This window comes from Anguilla rostrata, chromosome 1 (genome assembly GCF_018555375.3).
Source record: "Anguilla rostrata isolate EN2019 chromosome 1, ASM1855537v3, whole genome shotgun sequence".
Lineage (NCBI taxonomy): Eukaryota > Metazoa > Chordata > Actinopteri > Anguilliformes > Anguillidae > Anguilla > Anguilla rostrata.
In genome coordinates this window covers 76,177,930-76,202,878 of record NC_057933.1, presented here as the reverse complement: position 1 = coordinate 76,202,878, position 24,949 = coordinate 76,177,930, and the positions used below count along the sequence as shown (strand labels likewise).

Below are 24,949 nucleotides of genomic sequence, written 5' to 3'. Positions count from 1 at the left end.
AGTACCAGGAACTACTTTTCAAGGAACTAAAAGGTTCCTTCAGCCCACTGTTGTCTGCGTTTCCACCGCGGTCTAAAGTCCCACGAAGATTAGGCAAATTAGCCCACTGACATGAAAAAGCATCGTTGTCGTCGGTCCATCTGTCCTATATTTTCTTCTGTAACCCCATACTACCACCGAAGTAGCCTACATTATTTTCTAATAACCGGGACAGCCCGGAGGGGTTTATTCCACTTATATGCAACGGGTTACCAACAATGACTTTATATGGTTACTAATCACCTGAAATTGAAATATTCTTCTGCGGCCGTTTGGGCATATTTTACCTTTTTCAAACAAAACTGTCATTGGTAGTAGGACTTGGACCGTTGTTATGCAACAAATAGGATATAACAGGCCAATAGTCACATTGTAACTGTTTTACATATCCTCTCAAACACATTCATTATGTTTTTATGCGAACATTCACTTTCATGTCTTGACATCCGAGACGACAGAATGCATTCACATTCCACAAATAACTGGCAACAACAGCAGAAAACATGCACACGTCATAAACAATTTGCTGTTGAATTGATTACTTTCTCATCGTCGATTCCATATAGGCTAATCGCAAAATGACAAGAATAGAACGAAAACTCGGACTTTAAATTAGCAGCACAGGCACCGTTTGCTTTCCTTCAAAGTTACTGCTAGCCGAGCAGCAAAGTGTGCCCTCCAGATGCGAACCATGCACCATAAATTAGTCCATAGTCTTCCTGGTCTTTTTATGGAATTGAAGAATGGCAGAGTAAAATTATGGCAGTCTGAAAAATCAAAAGGGACGATTACTAGAATTAACCTGTTATTTTACCCTGACAAAAAGTGCGGAAGGTGATTTCCAGTTTGCTTTTACTGTATCACCAATGTAAATTAAGCAGAACTACCGCATACCTCACATAACTGTATCAAACGTTTTGAGTCAATTACAATGGGCTAACAAAGAAAATCCGGAAGAAAATATTCAGCAACCGAATTAAACCGTTGAATGTTTTGGTACGTAATATGCTGTCCCAGCACGAATGCTTAACATTTTATAAAACGAATACTAAAGCAAGAAAAGAACAGAAGAGCACACATAATTCTGAGACGTTGGCAGGCTATAACCAAAAATAGGCTACTGCGCCGCATAACATACAAGTTTGATTTAAAGTTATTATGAAAATAAATTGGTTTGCGGCTGCAGATTTTTAAAAATGGCGTTTGAAATATAACACTGCGAGTAGTCGACCAATCAGAAATTTTCAGCGCTTGTGCCCCACCCCAAAAGTTCTGGTACTTTTGGAAAGTAATACCCCCCGAGCAGGGACTTTTTTGGGGGCAAAATAAAGTCCCCGGAACTTAATGTAGACCCTAGTTCCTGCGGTTGAAACGCACTGAGTTCCTCAAAAAGTTCCTAGTTACGGGGTAAAGTTCCTGCGGTGGAAACGCGGATTTAGAGAGAGCGAATGGGAGGGAGAAAGAAAAAAAGAGACAAAGAGAGAGAAAGAATGTAAGAAAGAAGGGATAGAGGGAGTGAGAAAAGAGGAAGTGAGAGGGAGTGAGAAAAGAGGGAAGGAGAGAGGAAGAGAGGGAGAAACAGAGAGGTAGAGCTGTGCGTGGAGCCAGTCCCTCCAGAACAAGCTGACAGTTTTTGTCCCCTACTCTTGTTGTAAGCGTAAACAGTCCTGTAAACAAACCTTCACACAGAACAGTCAGTGTGCCAGCTCATGCACTCCCCCAAAAAACTAAATTCACCTGCAGCTCACTCAGGACACCCGACTACGCTACACTACTGCGCGAGACTCGCTCAACACTGGTCTCTCTGTCATTTTATTATTTAAAAGTTCTAAAGCGAGAAATGCACCGCACAAATAAAATTAGTACCCATTCATCTGACATAGGATCAGTCTACACTTTCAGAGTATAATTGATAAAGTTAAGATATGAAGAGGGTCAATACTGCTATTCTCAGATGTTTTATGAATACCGGTACTGATTTAGAATCAGTCTACTCTTTTAGCGCATAATGGATAAAGTTAAAATATAAACAAGTTCAGTACTACAGTATATTAAATTTTTTTTTTTTTTAAACCCTTTTTCCTGTCACTTGTTACATGTTGCCCCATCCCTGCACTTCTTGGTAAATTGTATTTGTCCTAATACTGTAGCTTATTCTTCTGCCTAGTTTGGCTTTGCAGATGTTAGACCAGGATAGTGTTCATTGTTCTCGGCTAGAAATAGCTGTACAAAATAAGTAATTGTACCTTACTGAACCCGTGTTCAGCAGTTGTCTACGATCATGAAAATGCACTTTTGTACGTCGCTTTGGATAAAAGCGTCTGCCAAATGAATGTAATGTAATGTACTGCCACTGTGATATGCTTTATGAATACAGGATCTGACATAGGATCAGTCTACTCTTTTAGAGTATGATGGATAAAGTTAAGATATGAAGAGGGTGAATACTTCTATTCTCAGATGCTTTACGAATACAGACGTTGATCTAGAGTCAATCTGGATAAGGTTAGGATATAAACAGGGTCAGTACTGCCACTTTGAGATGCTTTATGAATACAAGATCTGACATAGGATTAGTTTACTCTTTTACAATATAATGGATAAAGTTAAGATATGAAGAGGGTCAATACTGCTATTCTCAGATGCTTTATGAATACAGACGCTGATCTACAGTCAATCTGGATAAGGCTAGGATATAAACAGGGCCAATACTGCCTCTGTGAGATGCTTTATGAATACAGGTACTGATTTAGGATCAGTCTACTCTCTTAAGGTTAGGTTATAGATAAGGTTAGGATATAAACAGGGTCAATACTGCAAGATGATTTATGAATACAGGTACTGATTTAAGATCAGTCTAGTCTCTTAAGGTTATGGTATGGATAAGGTTAGGATATAAACAGGGCCAATACTGCCTCTGTGAGATGCTTTATGAATACAGATACTGACATAGGATCAGTCTACTCTTTTAGAGTATAATGGATAAAGTTACCATATAAACAGGACGGAGTGTAAGGTAAGGAACTGGACTTGTAACCGAAAGGTCGCAAGTTATTTACTCGACCGGGATCAGTCTATTTGTGGCCACTTGTTGCCAGGAGACCGTTGTTTTTCCACTACCCACCCCCCCCCCAAAACAAAAAAGCCACCCGAAAAAATCTCAGAAGGAGGAAGTTCCCATAACTGTGTGACAAGGACAGCAGTGAAATCACACTTTCGGGCTTAAACGCGCGGGACGGCCCGTGGGACGTGAACACAGCGCCACTGCATTTTCTTTTCCGCTGGTAAAACATTTGTCCCCGTGAGACTAACTGCCGGTTAAGACGCGGGAGGGCGACCCTATAAAGAGGCAAGCAGGGGAACTTTCTAGAAGCTGCCAAGCGGCGTGCCCTGCCAAGAGATCCGGAGTGGCGTGCACCGCAGTCCGGCGTCCCCGCGTACGAAGGGGCGAGGGGGGCGGGGGTGGTTTGAGGAGGGGGGGTTCTAGGCCGTGAAGTACATTTACGCCATGTTTCCTGAAATGAGGTGTACGGGGAGGGGGGGGGGGGGGGGCGTATGAGGTGTACGGGGGGGTGGGGGGGCATGTATGAGGTGTACGGGGGGGGGGTGGGCGTATGAGGTGTACGGGAGGGCGTGAGCCGTACCTGTTGAGCAGAGAGAAGAGTCCTTTTGCAGCAGTGATGAGGTCTAGGACAGACTGCAGTACCTCGCTGGGCAGCTTGGTGGCGCTCTGGCCATCGTAGGTGTTGACCCGCCAGCGGCTCTGCAGGCCCATCTGCATGGAGTGTGCCACGTTGCGCAGCCCCACCGTGTGGCTGCGCAGATTCTCGTTGCCCATGCCGTACATCTGCGCAGACGGACAGACGCACAAACATTACATTACATGCATTTAGCAGACTCTCTTATCCAGAGTGAATTACACAACTTTTTATATAGCACTTACATTGCAGCCATTTACACAGCTGGATATATACTGAAGCAGTACAGGTTAAGTGCCTTGCTCATGGGGAATAGAGAGACAAAGGAGAGGGGGGAGAGAGAGAGAGAGGGAAAGGGAGAGAGAGAGAGAAAGGGTGAGAGAGAGATGGGGGAAAGGGTGAGAGAGAGAGAGAAAGAAGGAAAGAGAGGGGAGAGAGAAAGAGAGGGAAAGACAGAGGGGAGAGTGAGAAAGGAAGAGAGAGAGGGAAGGAGAAAGAGACAGAAAGGGAGAGAGAGGGAGGGAAATATAGGGGGAGAGAGACAAAGAGAGAGAAGGAAAAATGACACCTTCTACAGCGCAGTGCCCTCATCCCTGTGGTGGGGGATTTCAATTGTAAATGTATTCTACAGGAAAGAGCGCCCCCTACTGGCTCCCACCAGCATCTCACGCAGGGGCAGCATTTGCCGGGAGTGAGCAGTGAACATTCCAAAGCATCACTGACTTACTTCCCAAACCCCGTTTCCCGAAATTCGCTTTCGTTTTCAACGACAAACCCGAAATGACCTCATTGGACGTTTCACTGGAATGCCCAAACGTGCTGACACAGCACTGCCCTGCGCAAGCCGTCACTGTCAGTGTGGGAGAGCGCTGACAAACACACGCTCCTCTCTCCACCAAAGCACCTGATGCCGATCGTCCAATCAGAACGCAGTTTGCAAGTGGCAGTTGTGTCACCCTACGGGGCCGCAAGCCACAGACGGCACTGGCACAGTCAAGATTTGATACCACCTTGGAACAGAGCCTTAACAGATACCAGGCCATGGGGCCCATCCACACACTGGAACAGAGCCTTAACAGATACCAGGCCATGGGGCCCATCCACACACTGGAACAGAGCCTTAACAGATACCAGGCCATGGGGCCCATCCACACACTCGAACAGAGCCTTAACAGATACCAGGCCATGGGGCCCATCCACACACTGGAACAGAGCCTTAACAGGATGAGCTACTCAGCAGCCCTCTCAACCACCACTTTCTGCATGCTTAACGTTGCCACTTCAGAGCTTTTCAAATTCTCAAACGTTAAAAACTCGATAGCAATCCGGATCATTCCGCAGCAGAAAAGGCAAAGTGAATGGACATAAGGGAGAAGGCCCAAATAAATATAACCAGCACCTCCCCCGCCCCCCCAATTCAGCCGTAAACAGCTGATGAACGGTTTCATAAAAGGAACCAGCATCAGAACTATACATGAAAGCAAGGGTGTCAGCCTCCAGCCCCAAACGGCCGCTGTTGTCCACTGTTTGCTTTGGTGTGTTTTGGCCCTTTGGTGACCCAACTTAAGTATCCGATTAGCTCAAGAGTTCACACACGTTATTTCACTGCGGGCGTCCAGAACCAGGGTAAACATTTTAAGAATATCTACCATCATGAGTTCCTCTAAGGGGAAAGGGGGTAAATATGTTGAGAATATGGACCATCATGAGTTCCTCTAAGGGGGGGGGGGGTAAATATGTTGAGAACATGGACCATCATGAGTTCCTCTAAGGGGGGGGGGCAGTAAATATGTTGAGAATATAGACCATCATGATTTCCTCTAAGGGTGGGGGGGTAAATATGTTGAGAATATAGACCATCATGATTTCCCTAAAGGTGACGGGGGGGGGGGGTAGGGTTAGGGTAGGGAGGAGGGTAAATATGCTGAGAATATAGACCATCATGTTTCCTTTAAGGGAGGGGGGTAAATATGCTGAGAATATGGACCATCATAATTTCCTTTAAGGGAGGGGGGTAAATATGCTGAGAATATGGACCATCATGTTTCCTTTAAGGGAGGGGGGGGTAAATATGCTGAGAATATAGACCATCATGTTTCCTCTAAGGGGGGGGGGGTAAATATTGAGAATATGGACCCTAAAGGTTCCCGTTCAGCCTACCATGGAGCAGAGCTTCTCCACGGCCTCCAGAATGAGCTCCTGGTGGCCGATCTTCTGAACGCCCAGCTGCTCCAGCTCCGGATAGCACAACTGCACCAGGTCCAGTCCAGAGAGCTGCCACTCCGAGAACGGGTACTGGTGGAGGGGGGGGCCCAATCCTGGGGGAGGGCAGGGAGAGAGAGGGATTATGAGAGAAAAAGGGAGAGCGAAAGAAGGGGGGGAGAGAGAGAGGGAGAAAGAATGAGAGAGAGAGAGAGAGAGAGCGAGAGAGAGGAATTATGAGCGATAGAGGGAGAGAGAGAGGGTAGACACAGAGGAAAAGGGTGAGGGTAGGGAAAGAGGGAGGGGGAGGGAGAAAGGGACCAGGTGAGAAAGAAGAAAAGACAGGGTATGAGAAAGATATGGAGGGAGAATGAAAGAGCAAGACGGCAATTGAGAGGAAGAAAGCAGAACAAAAACACAGCAAGAGATACGCGTGTGACTTCGTGAGAATGCATTTGTGTCAAGAGCCAATGAGCTGAGGTGACAACTGGGGCTTTTTTTCTAAAATGTATCTTCTCAAATAAGAGAGAGAGAAGAGCGGGGCAGAGGGAGAAACACAGTGTGTGTGTGTGTGTGTGTGTGTATGCGAGAGAGAGAGAGACAGAGAGAGAGAGAGGGAGAGAGAGAGAGATGCTGACACACAAGAGAAACTTATGTCTTAACATTTAAGTGATCACATTAGAATCTGTTGAGTTGCTCAGTACTTTCATCCATTTCACAGAGAAAGAAGACTGATTTAATCACTTGGAAGGTTCAATACTTTAAACATAAGTTTCTCATCTTTAAGAAAAAAAGGGGAGGTGCTTCACTGACAGGTGGCAGTTGTACAGCAAACTGTACAAACAGGTGACTTCCAACGAAGGCGACTGCCGAGCATTTACAATTTTACAACAATGCCGTGACTTCTCTGGTACAAAAGGGCGCGGTGTCAAAATTCAGCGAGTCTCACGAACACCTCATCTGCGTTTCAAGAGTCACAGCGCGTGCATCACAACAGAAACTTTCACCCGTGAGGGTAAAGTGCCCGCGTCTCCATAATTAAAATTCATGAAGAGTTTTAAAAAGCGAGAAAACACTCACTCTCTCTCTCTCTCACACACACAATGTGCTAAAGAGGACAAACTGATAAAAGACTAGCACACTCTTCTCATCACACAAGGGCCACTTGACCATTAAAACAAACCCACAATGCATTGCTGGTAAACACACACACACACAAAAAAATTACATTTAATACATTACAAATAACGGACTGCTGAGAGCAACATGACCTGATCTTCAGCTTGGAGCATACAAGCTGTCTGACAAAAACAATGTTGGGGAGGGAGAGAGAGTCTCCAATGGTGCCTATTGGGTACCCCTCCCCCCCCTCCCCTCTGGTCATAACAGCATTAATTAACCCAAATAGACACCACTGGACACTCATCTTTTTGCAATATTCCAGAATTCTGAGGCACTGCCCGAAGCTAACTGCCAGACTACGCTGCACCACGTGTACCATTTCCCGCCAATGGCCAGTATCCGGTTAGAATGCGCTTCTCCTCCACTTCGCCCGGTGGGGAAAACAACCTCCTGCCCCAAACAAGTCTGCGCCTATCCAGGGGAACGCAAGAAAACTACAATACCAATTCCAGATTTGCACCGCGAATTTAACAGAACGGCCAAGTCAACTGAAGCTTAGGTAAAACTCCACTGTGCGTCGCGTTTAACCCCCGACACGACTCAAACGGGACGAGCCCTTATAGCCCAACGCAACCCAATACAGGCCTCGATCAGATCATGCGATATGTCACAAGCCCATTAGGAAGGAATAGTTCGCTTTCTGCAATTTTGTCATTCTATTTTTGTTTCGCTGCATGCTTTGAGATGGGTTCCCAGACAGATTTTGTTTGCGATTAAGGTTATTTTAGACATTTGCAGAACTTATTTGACCTGCTGGCTATCCGGTTCTTAAAGCATTAAAAGAGGCGTTGTGTAACTACACAGCAAATTGTATGGGGGTTTTAGGTTGCCAGATGCTGCCCAAATGAGTCGGCCTACCTTCAATTTATATAGGCTATTTATAATTCACTATTCATGTGCAGGGAGTTTTCCGTTGCAAAGTGGCCTGGGTGAGTTATTGGCGTGAATCATAAGGAAACTAAACAAAAACAAACAAACAAACAAAAAACCCTCTAGAAATCATTGCTGTCTGTCTGCAGCTAGTCAGGTCGAGGTTCATAGATTTAAATATATATGTTCGCTACAATAAAACAGACAGGCGGGGCAGTTCCTGCGTGGAGCCATCGTGAGACGTGAAAACGGAGAACGGTTAGGCCTACAGACGTTCACAGCCAAATGTGTGTCAGGTGCTCAGGTTTTTTTCAAAGCAAAGCTAACAAAAACGAACACATAAATCATATACCAGGCTCAGCCCTAACTTCATCTTGCTTTTGAATGTTTTATGATTAATTCAGACCGCAATTATTACGTAAGAGGGACGGGAAATTCTCGTTTATATCCGTGGAAAGATGCGTATCTCGTAAGTGACTGGCACGGTGCATTCTTTGGCAAGCGGGTTATTGGCCATTTGCGCTTTCTCTTAAGCCGATTAAAGTGCACTGTAGACTACTGTATTAAACGCAACACGTTTTCTAATGCATGCATCGCAGTTTCGTAAATCACTGCACGTGACAAAGTCACGTACTTGTACGTGTATGTGGTCAAAGCAATGCTATACGAAAATAACAACAACATATAGGTTTCATACACAAGTGTTCACTTCCAGAACGATTTTAAACGATTTTTTAAAAATGTAAACGAATGGTCATGGCGATCAGGTGTCATTGCTCCAAAAGAAATTGTTGGAGAAAAAAAGCAAGTTGTTGATCAGCGGTGAATATGATAACTACGTGTGCTCCGGTGGCGCAAGCGGCCAGATCGTGCAACGACATCGTCACGCTCGAGACGGTAGTCGCCCACTTCACTTCGTTGCCTTTCTTAGCGAACAATTCTGTTTCGATGTCACAGAATTTTCCTGTTTTCTCGGGCGCGCCGCGAAAGACACCACTCATGTATGTGCGACCCTGCAATCTCGCTATCACGTCTTCGGCAGACCTGCTTTTATTTGTGTATGTTCACAAATTGCGACCGTCACACGCTTCACCCCCAACCTACTTCCTCATTCCAAACACACCTTCCCGTCCATAAGGATTGCTGCTGTTGCTGTAGGTATAAGCCGAGTTTTGTTTTCTCTCGAAAGAGACGACAGCCACCTGTTTATTGCAAACTCATAACAGTTTACAGCAAAATGAAATAAGATTTTACCTTTGAGCCAATCGCTTACTCTCTCCGGACTCCATGACGTGATAGGCTCCATATTCTGCGTCCTGGGAATGGGCAATTTGTTTTATTTCCGAGTCGGACACTTCGTCCGATCCTTCCGAAACCCGGAGGAAGGAGAAGTCTAATCTTGGTAATAGGCACTCCCACCCACAGGTAGAAGTCTCCGGACAGCCAATAGCAGAATGTTGTTCCCAAACTCTGAGACTGTGTGAACGCGAACAGGACCGACAATTTCCCTGACTGTTGCAGGGAGTGGTAAATGAAAGTTGAATTTCTACTTTTTTTGCCCTGCCTCCGGCTGTAAGTGAATGTAACAGAGAAACAAGGCCCTGCTTTATTCATAGGTATAATCCTCTTTCTTTTGAACATTGCCTATGGGAATAACCGTTGGTGTCTTTCCAAGAAAGAAAGCGCGAGACATGTCTGCAACAAATGAATACGCTAACACATTGGCTGACAACAATAATATGAACGGTTGGGTGCATTGCAGTATTGATTGTGATAACGTGTTTATTTATTTTCTGCTAAACTCACCTCAAGCCTCCATATGCATTTATTAAACAATTTAGCACGACTTTTAGGCAGTCTTGTTTGTTGAATTCTTTATTATATTGAAAACATGGTCACTGAAAATCCTGTTTGATTTTTAGTTTTTTTAATTTTAATTTTAATATTATGACGTAACATTTGATTTTCAGTTGCCCTTAGCTAACTTCGCTAACACAAATGCTTTGATGACACATTTATCCAGTAATGCAGCTGTGTATGTGCCATAGACTGGTATGTACTGACGTAAGTCAGGTTAAATAACTTGCTGGAGAATCGCAGTGTCAGTCACCGAACTGGGAACCCGATCTGCAGCTTTTGGATTCCAGACTTAATGATTTAACTACTAAAACAATCGGGTGCATGTCTCATTTTAAAGCGATGCATGTGATTCGCTGTTACTACTACTGCTTCTGCTATTACAACTACTGCTGCTACTACTACTGCTACTGCTTCTGCTGCTACTAGTACTGCTACGACTACTGCTGTTACTACTACTACTACTACTACTGCTGCTGCTGTTGCTATTACTACTACGACTACTACTAACACTAATACTTTGTATGCAGCTTTCTCTAACCCAAGGGCACTTAATAATAATATGTGCTTAATTGAATATACCAATGGCCGATAGCCATGAAACTGACACATGATTTTTTTTTTTTTTCATTTGGACTCTGGCAGGTGCTTGAACACATGCTACAGCTGCGTCACCTACCCCACAGGGGTTATGTGAGCCGATCTAACACCTCTCTCTCTCTCGAGAAGCCACGGGTCAAAATCAATTCACACGCGCGCTGCTCGTAGACGCTGGTTAAGGTTTTGCTGGTAAGCAGCAAGGGGGTGATGGGGGGGGAGATTGGGAGGGGGAAAGGGGGTGGGCAACCTGCACTACATGTTGTTTCAGTGTGCAAAACAGGCGGGAAGGAATCTGATGTACGGCTAGAAAGAAAAGAAAAAAACTAGCGTCAATTGTGAAGCAGTAATTTAAAATTCATAAGAAATGTCTTGTGGTGGTTAACCTTAGAAAGGCTGAGTGGGGAGAAGCGGGGCCCTAGATGAATGAGCCTATTTATAAGGGTGCTACAGTAATCAGAAACGGACACTCAGGTACCGCAGTACTCTAGCTAGGCCTTGAGAAATGAAGTGTTTTTAAAAAACTTATTTGTAGTCCTTTTTTCAGTCAGCAGCAGTAGCAGAGAACTCCAGAGGGTATAACTGATCCTACAGCTGTCCCTCTCTTTCAGGCCTCCTCCTGCGAACACCTCATCCAGAGGCGAAAAAATCCAGGTTCGGAATGTGAAAGTCTTCCCAGGCGTTTTGCTCCAGTCACCTGGATTTGCTAATTAGCACAAATCTTCCACCAGGAGGCAGAACTAATTAGTGAAATCAGCCGGCTGGAGTTCATGGGTGGCAGAAACACACGACAGGATTTTTACTTTCTGACCCCTGGACTTCATACACCTCATCCATAAACTGGCTGACATGCTGGTCACCAGTCGGCACCCTGAGCCGACCAGAGGAGGATGGGTTTCCCCGTTGAGCCTGGTTCCTTCCAAGGTTTCTCCCCATCTGCCAAAGGGAGTTTTTCCTTGCCACTGTTGCCTTAGGCTTGCTCCTGTGGGGGTTTAGGCCAGGGTTGTCTGTAAAGCGTATTGTGATAACTGTTGTAAAATACGCTATATAAATAAAATTTGATTTGATTTGATCCATCATCCATCCATACTCCCAACCCCACCACTGCCCCTCCACCTGCTCACCCCCAGCCACCCCCCCCTCCCCACACACACACACACCACACCCCCCCCACACACACACACACACCCCCACCCCACAAGTCCTCAAACAGACAGGTTCACTTCTCCTTTTTAAAATCACTTCAAAAGTCAAATTGCGGATCAAAGCAAAAGACGAAAAGGTCACGCCATGAAAGAGCTCGCACTGAGATCTAGCGCCCCCTGGTGTTCAAAACTTTTAAGTTCAAGAGAGGGAGGGAGGGGGGAGGGGGGAAAGGGAACAAAGGCCAACTCCCTCTTTTAAAAGCAAATGACAGTAAAAGCCAGCGATTCTAATATGGTATATAAACACTAAATTTCCACCTGTGTAAATGCTGTGAGAAAAGAATGCAATCCACAGGGCCATGCACAGATTTTTTTTGGGGGGAGCACATGCTCAAAATAAAAAGGGACACATCTACGCCTTTGGTGAGGGAAAAAAAAAATGGCTGCAGCCACAAGGGCTCTTTTTTGCAGTATTTTATATGTTGGTGTCTGCCTGCGCACATGCCCGGTCATTTGTATAAGTCGCTCTGGATAAGAAAGTCTGGTAAAACAAAAAACAACAAAAAAAAAACAAAAACAAAAAAAAAACCCCAGTAAATTCAAGAGAGCTCGTGCGAAAGTATGCCCTGACAGCTGCGGTTTTAATGTCACACCGAGCAGCGAAGTTCTGAGGAAAAGACATTCTGCGCTTTGCCTGGTTTTTGGCTCCTAAAATGTTGGCCGTGGGTGGGAATAGGTAAGGTGGGCTCAATAATCAGTGTGAAAGGATGACACACGGGCTATTCTGCTCACAACACCTGGATTCAATCTCTGTCTGTCCTCAACTTTAACTTTCAATCAAATTCAAGGTTTTTAAATTTCATTTTATCAATTCAAACTCCCCCCCCCCCCCCCCCATTTTTCATCCATTTCGAAGGTTGCTGAACTATCGTACTTAATCGTGAGTCACACTTGATGACGGATGTCGACTGTGGAACCCGGAGCCTGAATGAATCCTTGCTTTGTGACGCAAGGGTCAGTTCCATCTAGCATTCAATGTATACGATGTAACAGCCGTTGGTTCTCTGAACGAAGGCGATCAGGGTAGTCGGTGAGTGGACAGGATCGTTTCTCCGATAGATTGACCGCACACTTGCCTGCTATTCAGTATGCACGTTGAGTACAACTTGTGTAGGCAACTTGTATACTTGAATAAAAGTGTCGCAGTTTTGCCGATCCATCCGTCTGAAGCGAACGCGCATGATAATTCTGCAAAGCAAGCACCCGTGAACCCACAGACTGTGTAACCAGGTGTGCCGTGACATCGCCACGCCTTCACTACGGATGAAAATTACTACCATACCTTCGCACGCTGGGACACGTTGCTGTGGCGATGCGTGTTGTGTGACTCAGAAACGGAGACGAGAAAACTTGATTCCTTTCAGAAGACACAGTTCGACGGTCGTCACTGTGATATAGACGTGTGTTCAGTCACCGCACAAAAGAACCAATACGATTTTACAACGTTTGATTTTGCGTGCCTGACCTGTTCAGAGCTCAAACCCGAGGTAATTCGACAGACATGGCGTACCGTGGTGTCTGTGTGCATTGTGTCGCGACCTAAAATGTAGGCCCATTGGAAACGTATAGGCTAATCACGGTATGAGCTTCACGGTCACGAATGTTTTAAACATAGCAGCCATTGGCGCTCAGTCACTCTGAATATCTCGTTAATGCTTTGCATATTTCTCGGGAATTTTCACGGGTTGTCGACTGTTCGCCTTTTACACTTTTCTCCCGCAACCGAGCCGCTAATTAATTCTCTCGCGGTTGAAATCTTATTGGGAGAACAAAAAATTCTTTGTGCGCCTTCTACTGTATATTGATGGTTTAATTTAGCGTGTTTGGCGCTAAATGCTTATCCGTGACGGGTGGTGTGGGAGTATTATTATATTTTTCTGAAATGCTTTGGAACATTCATGCCCCTGCTGCCATCGATGTGTGCATTTCCCCCGTAAACTGATTTAGTGCGATTGGTAGTTTTATCACCAGTTGGGCTGTCTACAAGATTTGTGACCTCCTGTTTGGCGCTGGCAGGCAAGTGGCGCGATATTAAAAAAAAGAAAAAAAAATCCATATTGCTACCAATAAAAAAAAACATGTGTCTTGGTTGGCTACTACAATGTGTGTATTTTACTGTTCTGCCTTTGCATAGCATTGCCAAGTGTAGGCATGCAGAAAGCCGGGATTATCACTCATGCGAAATGTGTCTGCGCTCGGATCGAGTTCCGGCTCCACCTGCGCGCGCACAGCACGCGTTTGGATCTTGTTTTTTTTTATTTTTTCTTTTTTGGGTGTGGTGGCTGCGCAGTCTTATCAGCACTTGGAATGGAATCAAAACACGAGCACTCTCACCCCTTTTTCACTTTTCCATTTTAGGCATTTAGCATACATTCAGTTATAGTATGTAGTCCATTTGAACAGCTGGATATTTACTGAGGCAGTGCAGCTTAAGCCTCTTGTTATCCTCTCTGGGAATCGAATGAACAACCTTAGCTCCGTAACAATTTATGCTATATATTCCCCCGCTTTTTTGTTTTTAATTAACCTATAATTGTACTGTACTACCAAGTGACATAATAATAGCTTAGAGTTTAAGAAACTGGTTAAGGAATGCTATGTACACGGAAAGATGATCCATGTATCCATCCATATTCCAATCCTCTTATTCCTGGTCAGAGTCATGGGGTGGTGGATCATATCCCAGCATGCATTGGGCTACAGGCAGGAATACACCCTAGACAGATCGCCAGTCTATCACAGTGACAGGATGACATGTTGCCTTAATATTATGATGTATCAACATTAAGTTTGCCTATTGAGCTGATGATAAGAAATGTTGTTTTCTTATCATATGCCCCCCCCCACCCCCTCCAGTAAGCCATGGTGTTGTAGGTTGCTTTAACATTGTTGTGACTTGTGAATGTAACATAATTTTTTTTTTGGTCAACATTATACTTCAGTCTGGCAGAATGAGATTAAATGTTTTCTAGCTTAGAACCAGACTGAAAGTATTAGCAATAGAATAGAAGTCGGGGTCTGTTTGGATCGCATCCCATTATTATATCTGTTTGGATCTCATCCCATTATTACATCTGTTTGAATGCAGCCCCTGTTATTGAAGTAATGTTTTTGTGCTTTGCTGCCTGCACTTGTTCCTTGTATATCTCTGATATGTAATATTCTTTCAATGTAACCTTGTTCTCTCCTGGCTTCTTTGGGGAAAAAAAAATTATTATCTCAATGGGGCGCCTTGGTAAAATAAAAGTCTTGCCTCAGCCAGGTATCTCAGCCCCCCCCCATCCAGGGATGTCTGGATTGCCTTGTCCCTGATTGTGGAGGCTGACTCACAAATCCCACCCCTCCCTCCCCACCACCCCCGACTAAACTAACGTCAGAGAGGGAGTCCCCTCCCCACAGAAGATTATCAGCTTTAAAATGGAAAACACCCCCCCCCCCCCGCCTCCTCCTCTTCCTCCTCCTCCTCCTCCTCCTCCTCCCCTTCCCCAGGTCAGCGATTCTCCTCACAGCCTCCACCGCCACAGGGAACCCCGCCAGTCTGTGTGCAGTACCCTCTTTAAGAGACAGACTTATTTTTTTTTTATTGAACCCCGTGGGGTAATTTGTCCTCTGCGTTTTGACCCGTCCTTAGTTACCCAGGAGCAGTGGGCAGCTGCCTCTCTTGTGCTGCGCCCGGGGGACCAACTCCAGTTCTGAGGCAAGTGCCTTGGTGAACGGCACCTGCAGGGGCGCACCTAACCTGCGTGTCTTTAAGCCAGGGGTCCTCAGTCCCATCCGGATAGGGTTGTTCCAACCGAGCAGCGGTGATCCCACAACACACCCGATTCCACTAATCAACCTTAGCAAAGACGCCAGTGGTCGATCGTTAGAGCCAGGAGTGCTATTGCCTGGTTGGAACGAAAAAAGCCCGCACCCACACCGGCCCTTTTTTTGGATAAGATTGAGGACCCCCCCTTGCTTTAAGCGCTGCCCTGGACATGCGCGCGCAGTTCCGCCGATACGCAGTTTCCCCCCCCCAAAAACCGAAACCGCGCCGGAGCGGATTTTTGAAAAACGGCGCGGCTAACTCGCGCACGCGGAACTCTACGATACAGAGCGGCCGTGCGCCTGTCGCTCGCTCGCTCGCTCGCTCGCCCGCCGGCGGCGAACGAGCGGGAGAACGGTCTGCCTGCCACCGCGCCGCCGTAACCGCGGAAACCCCTCGCGCCGAGCCGCGGGCACGCCCTTCTCGGGTTAGCGGGGCTCGCGCGGAGGGAACGAACGATGATGTCATCCCTGCTGCCGGGTTGTCCCCGGTCGATGTCTTTAACGGTTAACCCCTTGGGCCACAGATGAAAAGAAAAACAGCAGCATATAGTTATGTAGCAGCATACAGTTTTCTGTAGCAGCTACGCTGTGTGTGTGTGTGTGTGTGTGTGTGTGTGTGGGGTGAGGGTGAGGGTGGGGGAGGGGTGTGAAACCTCACTATCATAAATTATCATTAGTTATTTTTTATATTTCTTTTTATTGTTGTTATTGCAGAAAAAATCCTTAACCTGGACATTTCACAGGTACTGGCCTACCCCTGCTCTGAGCTGAGTGTGCTGCAGTGTTCCTTATTTAAGGCCAGTCCCCGTGAAGTGCCCTGGTGAGGAGTCCTTCTCCGGTTTTGACCGTCCTGGCTGTCGAGCACTTAGTCAGCCCTTTCTTCTTTGCTGGCTTGAAGCGTGGCCGGCATCTTCCTCTTGTACGATTATTTATTGATTTAATTACAGGTGGCTGATGGGATGTCCCCCAACCTTCACTGCCTGTCTGTAACGGTTCACATCAGGTGTAAAACCTTGGCACCAGCTTACAGGTGTGCTGGTTAATGGAACAGCTCCGCCACACCTCCGCTCAGTCTTCCGAACCCTACACCCCCCCCCCCCCCCACCCCACAGTCTCCGTTCCGCAACCTCCAGGTGACCTGCGCGGTCCCTTCTCCCGTTTAGGATGCCCGTCTGGGCTGACCCCTACAATGGCGGGGGGGGGAGAAAAAAAAAAGAGGTGTGATCGCCTGCTTCTTATCTCTGTTCTCGGTGAGTGAGATGGAAATGTTGAGCCGAGCAGAGAGAGGGGTGATGGCTTCACACCAATCAGTGCCGCCAGCTCCTCTTCCTCTTCCCCCTGACTCACGTCTCTCTCTCTCTCTCCGCTGAAGCGATGAAGCTCTCCCAACACCTCGCATGTCCATTAGCTCTCCCTTATAAAGGGGTCCCGTTGGGGAATAAGAAGCACCCCCCCCCTTTTAAAAAAAAAAAAAAGAAATCTCTTCCTGGTTGATGGAACGTCTTGTCATTTAATCCTGGGACCACAACTCACTTCTAGTGATTGCTGTCATATTCCCGATTGCATGAGTTGGCAGCCTGAAGGATTTGTGGCGTCCCTTGAACTAAGACAAGGGGGTTCCCCATAAACTCGGTTCAGTTTGGACTTCCTCTCGTCCAATCACGTCGGAGCCAACTGCCCTCTTTGCCCTGTCTTGTATTGATTGATCTCACTTGTGAAGGAGGTAGTGATCGAATAAATGAATGGTTCATTATGAGAACATGATGATGATGATGATGATGATGACGATGATGATGATCATCATCATCATCATGAGAGCGATGATGATAACGACAACACCGATAATGTTCATAGTGTCGCTGATGATGATGATGGTGATGGTGACCTCCCCACTCATAATACCCACGGGAATAAAGGGGCATACAGTCTCCCAAGAATTAAAAAAAAAGGGGTGAAGGTAGGGGGTTAGGCTGGGGTACGCTTTTTTAATCAGGAGCGCTGCGGTCCACTTACCAAAACGCTCTCGTCTCATTGCATGGTTTTTAGCGCACAAGCAATTCCAAACGAAGGCCCGATAAATTCCCTTCAGCGTCTGAACTTCTGACAGCAGACTAATATGCTTTTTCGCTTTTCTGCAACGACAGAAAAAAATGACACGTAATTTACCAGCCCCCCACCCCACACCTGAAACGTTCACTGAAGAAATAATGGCTGTAATCTCACAAAAACAAGCGGTGCACTCTTCTCTCTGGCTTCGAGTGGCATCGAATTTATAACCCTGGAAAAGAAATCCGGTGAGCTAACGTTGTAGCGTCTGCATTTCCTTCAAGCCGCTGTGAAGTGTTCCTTAATTTCTGGCTGAAGATTTTGACCTTTGTTTGTTTTTTTCTGTCACCAACAGGAACGTGCAATGTCAGTTCATCAGCATCTGAAGTATTATTCACTGAGCTACGACTATGGGAGTATTAAGGCTAATGATGCTACCACAGGAATGAATGGTATGCAAGCATACATGCTGGGACGTAACGCGAACTTAAAAAATACTGAGGTCGAGAGACTTGGCTGGGGTGGGGTGAAGTGGGGGCGGAGGGGTTAGGCCAGGGTATGCTTTTTTCCCCCTTTAATTTAGTTGTAATTTTGGATGGGTTTTAGGGTGCGAATGCTGCATGTGCTGCGCATATGCTGCTAGATTCGGCTTAAATTCGAGAAAATATCAAAGACCATTCACCCACCCCCAAAATGATCTGCAACTGATGTTCTCACTAAATAATTGACAATCATGCTTTGGAAAGCGACATGGAAAAAAAAAAAAAAAACACAAAGGACGCAACCTCGGGGGTCCTCAGTGGTACTTATGGGCCTGTGTGCACGTGCATGTTTGCTCGTATGGGGAACTGAATTGGGAAAAGGTCCATGTATACCGTGTGAAAGCCTTTGACATGTAGCTTGACTGGCGCCACCACTGCAGCCAAGAAAAATTCATGTAGTTCGGCCGGCATAGAACTACATGGGCCAGAACTACTACCGTGGGCATTTACAATTGGGCCTGGTGGTTCATCTAAGGTAAATGGGTGGGACCAGGATACTATTTAGGTGGGCGTGGCACACCCTGGCCCCACCCATTCTTATGCCGGTGCTCAGAGCTGCCTGTGGTAAGGCCTGTCCAATCCTGTTTAGGTACTGGAAGTCATGTGACTTACGAGGAGAGCGTTCCGGAATGTGGCCACCAGCCATTTTTCTTATTTAGAATGACAGGCAGCCAGTGCACGGGGCCTCCTGTACGCCGAAGCAGGGCTACTGAGGTTAGCTGGATAACTTCACTGAGTAAAAGCTGGAACCCTCCCAAATCTGGAACATGGACTGAAGTAAAAAAAAAAAAAAATGAAATTTAAAAAAAAGCGGTGTTAAGGGTTTTACTCAGTTGCAGTCATCCGGCTAACTCAGTAATCCTGTCTTTTGGTTTTTTTTGAAGGAACGTGACACATCCTAGGTTGTATGTCAAACTTACAATTTTATAGAAATCTCTCTGCCCAGATATTCCACTGAGAACATTTACTGCCTTCGGCACCACCGCAAAACGTTTCACGAACGATTGCTTAAATTAGTCCGGCTTCACTTCCAAGCAGTGAGATTCGTACACCTTCAGAAGTCGCAGTTGCAGAAACTCCACGGTAGAGGGCGTGAGAACGCTCACCTCTGACGAAACACGAAAGGGGCCGGCCGAAGCCCGTTTAGAGACTGCCAATAGCAGCTCGTGCTCCCAACGTTACATTCACAAGAAGGATTGCGGCTCCTCGGTTCTGAAAGGGATCCGGTTGACAGAGTAATGTTCTGCCACACGAAATTTTAGGAGTACCCGAATGAAAGAGCCGTGATTGGAACTGAAATCGGAACATTGTTTTGTGGGAGAGCATTCGTCCCGAGTGGAAAGGAAATCAGTGCTTGCATTTTAACTGTACTGTTTGAAGACAGTGCACACACAAGTGTAGACTCGGATCCACCTCGTAGACACCTTTTTTTGGCGACGCTTTTTCTGCGTTGCAAACCTGTCCTTACCTGCCTGGGTTCTGATTGCTTGCTCAGTCGTTTCTAGGAACACCCGCTCGCTTTTTTTCTACCGCTGAAACTGCAGTCTGTCTAAGGGAGAGCGGAATCCGTCGACGTCATTTAAAGGGATTATCGTTGTTTGTATCTAGCTAGCCATAACTGTCTCTGACTCCGGTTTGCGTGTCTCTAATCAAGCGTATAGTCCAGGAGTTTATCAATAGATTCATATCGTTGGACCTACAAATACAGGAGGCGCCAGAACTCGTCGTAAAGCTTCTCCGAACCCTCAACTACAACCAGATTTGGACGCGTACAAGTTTCTGCAGCTGACAGGAAAAGGGAACCGAGCAAAATGCCACTCGCACAACTAGCAGACCCCTGGCCTAAAATGGAGCTGGTCCAACTGGAGACCGAGGTAAGACTTAGGTGTTAGCGGTGGCGGTGGCACTCCTGCAGCGCGCGCGGACATTCAAGCAACGACGTCCGACCGAGATCTCGCGCAGTGCCGGCGCTGCTTTTGCAGATTTAGAAACTCTTCACCTGGGGGTGTTAACAGGTGCACGTGGGGTAACTGGGGGTACGGGTGCACACTTTGGCTTTGAGCTGGTACACTGTCATTAAAGAATAACACATATCTTTAATTGTCAGTTAAGAGGATTTCATTGAGATTGCCGTAATGCTTGCAGTTTTCAGTTTTCAGTCTATGCCAGCAATGAATGCACATTCTCAGTCGCATTCGCAATTTGGTGGGGGTTCGCTGCAATGTGTGCCGTTAAATGCAACGAAAGTAAGCTTTTGCTGAGCATGCATGAGACCAGTTTTTTTAAAAAATAAAATTTAACTATTTAACCCCCTTTGTATGACGTAATGTGTGTGCTTGTGTGCGTGCGTGCGTGCGTCTGTGAGTCCGTGCGCGTGGAGACGCTGGTCTCGCCGATCGTTCCGACTGCTTTGCACCTTCTCCGTAGAACAGTGTGTACAGACTAGCCGGCCAATCTAAAAAAAAAATATGTCAGAAAGACAGCGAACTTGGGTATTACGTCACCTGACAGACAAGAAGTTCTTTGTCTTTAAATTTTATTTATTTATTTATTTATTTTTTACCGCAAATATGTATTTTAATGATAAGGCAGTGTAAGCACGAGGCTTCTGAGAGTAGGAGTGGTGATCTAGGGTCAGTTTTGTCTTTTGGTGCATTGTGGGAAAGGGTAGGTTACTTGCTGGGGAAATCTGACCATTGATCAGTGATTTACTGCTGCCGTGAGCTGATTAATGATCACAGGTCCTGGTCCTCAGATTCTCCCTCTGCCTATTTCATGCCCCTAATCACCGATGCTCCTCCGATACCCTCCTCCCGTGTGTCACTGACCTGTGTCACCGTGGTTACCAGCTCATACCCTGCCCCCTTCACAAGACATTGCCTGTCCAGGCTCGTACACCCCCCACGCACACGCGCTCCCACACCCGCACCCACGCCCGCACCCACCTGCCCTTTGGGCCCGGTGAGATCCACCGCTGTGCACCTGGTGCCTGGTGAAGTCGTGCCTCAGTTAAAGTCCAACTGTAGAGCGGGCATGACCCACAAACGCACTGCCATAAACCGCACACACACAGCACGCACTCACACACACACACACACGCAAATGTGCACACACGTACGCAAACACACATACACACAGCACACACTCACACAAACACAAAAATGCAGGCACACACACACACACACACACACACGAGTGAGCAGATTCTCTGGCTCCTATTCCATGAAATACCTGCTTAGATTAGGTTACAGTGCTGGAAAGGTAATGTGATTCGTAGTGTATTTTTAACTATTATTTATTTTTTAAATAATTGGATGACTACTATTTTTGTTTCTGCTAATTTTACCAGTGTTATTTTTTTGTGTTCTTGTACGTAAGTCATTTGTGGCAATTCTGTAAGACCTACGATAGGCATAGGCTAATAATTGCTTTTGCAGTTATTATGCGGTGTGTGTTTCTACAGAGTAAATTTCAGGTCGGTATCATTCAGTGTGTACGGTAAATGCATGCACAAGCGGATGGGGTAATTGTCGGTTGGGTACAGCTGATTCACTAGCAGTGCGGTTTATGTCTGTCTCTTGCTGATGGCTTTGTCCCGTCTCAAGTCTCGCTCGATCGTTGGCGTCGGGCAGAAGTTCTTAGCTTGTCTTTTTGGCCCAGAGTTCTGCTGTAACTCACTGTGGCCTGTTCGGAGGATCAATGATCACACACACACACACACACACACACACACACACTGTCTCTCTATCACACACACACACACACACACTGTCTCTCTATCACACACACACACACACTGTCTCTCTATCATACACACACACGCACACACACACACACTGTCTCTCTATCATACACACACACACAAACACACACACACAAAAACATGTACATACACACACACCTGCAAATGTACAAATGCTACTACACACCACAACATGTACACAGCACACCCACTCACCTGTCTCTTCCTCTAATCACCCCCCCGCCCCCCCACGCATTGTCGTGATCCCACTGCGCTCCTCTCTCCCCGAATCCCGTTTTCCTGAATCAGGCTGGCGGCTGCACAGCGGAGCTCCTCTCTCTCTCTCTCTCTCTCTCTCCTCTCTCTCTCTCTCTCTCTCTCCCTCTCTCTCCCTCTCTTTCTATCCCTCTCTCTTTCACCCTCTCCCTCTCCCTCCCTCTCTCTCCTTCCCTCTTTCTCTCTCTCCTTGCTTTGATCCTGCCTCGCTCTTCCACCAGCCGCCGTCGCTGTGACAAGCGAACGACACGAAATGAAACGAGAATGAAGATCCGGTTTAAAAAAAAAAACAGAAAAAAGCCCCCCTGCGCGGAGAGAGGCGTAAAGCTGCTGTTTATTTTCGCTCTGTACGAGGAGCCGTTTTAAATTAGCCAAAGAAAAAGAGGAGACGACAGAGTCCCAGAGTCTCCGTCGGAAGAGTGTGTGCAGGTCCCAGACGTGTGCTTTGCAACTTCAGTGCTTAGCCGAGCTGAACAAGCTGCCATGTTTCCTCAGCGGCGAACAGAGTGGTGGATTTGAGACTGTTTATATAAAAGGGAGTCTGCCTTTAAAGGGGGTGGGGGTGGGGAGTTGGGGGGGGGGGTGGGGTGTGTTATCGCAGAGCTTACAGTGATCCCCAGAAGCATCACTTTCTGAATAGCTGGTCCAGGAGCGGTGTTTTTTTTTTTTTTTTTTTGTGAACGGGGAAAAAATCACCCAGAGAACTGTGATGTCATCATGTGGGTGTGGCCTGTGACATGATCAGAGAGGGGGCAAGGAGGGGGGACTGGCGTCACGGCTGGGCGGGGTACTAAAGAATCATGTGACCAGGCAGAGGTTCACTCATTCTGGCATTGCTTATGCGCACGCATGCACACACAAACACGTGCGTGCGGGCACACGCAGACACATGCACACGGGCACACGCATACTTGTGGGTTAGAAAACTTGCTAACGGGCATCCCAAGCTTGCCAGGTGAATCATTTTGAACACGAGCCTGGTCATGAGAGGGCATGTGGTTTACCGCCTCTAACAGAGAGGCAGAGAGAAGGGCTTTACCACCTCTAACAGAGGCAGAGAGAAGGGCTTTACCACCTCTAACAGAGGCACAGGGAAGGGCTTTACCACCTCTAACAGAGGCACAGGGAAGGGCTTTACCACCTCTAACAGAGGCACAGGGAAGGGCTTTACCACCTCTAACAGAGGCACTGAGAAGGGCTTTACCGCTGGTAACAGAGGCACAGGGAAGGGCTTTACCACCTCTAACAGAGGCACAGGGAAGGGCTTTACCACCTCTAACAGAGGCACAGGGAAGGGCTTTACCACCTCTAACAGAGGCACAGGGAAGGGCTTTACCACCTCTAACAGAGGCACAGGGAAGGGCTTTACCACCTCTAACAGAGGCAGAGAGAAGGGCTTTACCACCTCTAACAGAGACACAGGGAAGGGCTTTACCACCTCTAACAGAGGCAGAGAGAATGGCTTTACCGCTGGTAACAGAGGCAGAGAGAAGGGCTTTACCACCTCTAACAGAGGCAGAGAGAAGGGCTTTACCACCTCTAACAGAGGCAGAGAGAAGGGCTTTACCACCTCTAACAGAGGCACAGGGAAGGGCTTTACCACCTCTAACAGAGAGACAGAGAAGGGCTTTACCACCTCTAACAGAGGCACAGGGAAGGGCTTTACCACCTCTAACAGAGGCACAGGGAAGGGCTTTACCACCTCTAACAGAGGCACAGAGAAGGGCTTTACCACCTCTAACAGAGGCACAGGGAAGGGCTTTACCACCTCTAACAGAGGCACAGGGAAGGGCTTTACCACCTCTAACAGAGGCACAGGGAAGGGCTTTACCACTGGTAACAGAGGGACAGAGAGGGTGGGGCTCAGGAGGCTGAGTCATACCTGGGCGATAACGGTCTTCTCCTCCATAACCCGGGAGAAAGCTGATAGGTTCAGAGCCGTAAACCCGACCGGGAACTAGGTCTTGGGCAGAAACCATGCCAGAATCACTGAATGTATTTTCAGTCTGAAATCAGTCATTTTAATGACTGAAAGCACATATGCTTTAAATATACATATACATATATATATATATATATTTTTTTTTTTGCGGTACCTTATGCCGCAGTGAGTGCCACTGCTGTCTATTGGGAGTTGATATGAGAGCCATGCAGCTGTCATGTGATTGGCAGAACTGATCATGTGGAACCTGCATGGCCTTGCTGCTGATTGGCTGCCATAAAATACGCAGAAGAATCTACCGACAGTCAGCAGAAAAATAGCAGCTCGCGCGAGCCAGAGGAGGCCAAACGTGTGTGTGTGTGTGTGTGTGTGTGTGCCAGAGGAGGCCAAACGAAGGCTCTCGCCCTCAATTACCGTCTAACTGCTCAATGAGCTGCCCCTGGGGACTGTGTGTGTGTGTGTGTGTGTCTGTCTAATGAGGCAGAAATGTGAGAACTGGCATACTTGGGATTTTCACCCATGGTCGCCCACTCTGTGTGTGTGTGTGTGTGTTACGTGTGCGTGGCGTATGCGTGCGTGCGTGCGTGCGTGCGTGCGTGCGTGCGTGCGTGCGCGCGTGTGGATGTTCAAAGAGCCCATCTGCATTGTTAGAACAGATGTACGTGTATGAGAGCGAGAGCGAGAGAGAGAGAGGGGGCGTCCACCCTGTCCATTACGTTATCAGTAGATACGGCGCTAATGAAATACTTGGAGCAGGATACGGCTGTCGTTCCCCCCCCCCCCCCCCCGGCTGTGGAGTGGAGACCCCGTTTGCCGCGGCGCTCGGAGAGCAGAGACGGCGCGTAATTGCCTGAAATCGGCTGACATTTCCACCCCCGTCCTCGTTCGCTCTTTGTCCTGGCGTCGAGTGTCTCCGTCGGCTTCAGAGGAACCGAGACGGCGGA

The 24,949-nt window shown here is 47.0% G+C and overlaps 2 protein-coding genes across 2 annotated transcripts in view; one reads left to right on the top strand and one right to left on the bottom strand.

Moving 5' to 3' along the window:
• Positions 1-9,622, bottom strand: part of cnksr1 (connector enhancer of kinase suppressor of Ras 1) — a 48,428-nt gene extending 38,806 nt beyond the window's left edge. Inside the window, exons 1-3 of the mRNA XM_064320946.1 lie at positions 9,246-9,622; positions 5,898-6,055; positions 3,684-3,886 (exon numbers count right to left, since the gene is read on the bottom strand). Coding sequence (XP_064177016.1) covers positions 3,684-3,886; positions 5,898-6,055; positions 9,246-9,297 — 413 coding nt within the window. The 5' untranslated portion in view covers positions 9,298-9,622. The remainder of the gene's footprint in view (positions 1-3,683; positions 3,887-5,897; positions 6,056-9,245) is intronic.
• Positions 9,623-19,207: 9,585 nt separating this feature from the next.
• Positions 19,208-24,949, top strand: part of rps6ka1 (ribosomal protein S6 kinase a, polypeptide 1) — a 74,341-nt gene continuing 68,599 nt past the window's right edge. Inside the window, 1 exon segment of the mRNA XM_064301697.1 lies at positions 19,208-19,919. Coding sequence (XP_064157767.1) covers positions 19,857-19,919 — 63 coding nt within the window. The 5' untranslated portion in view covers positions 19,208-19,856.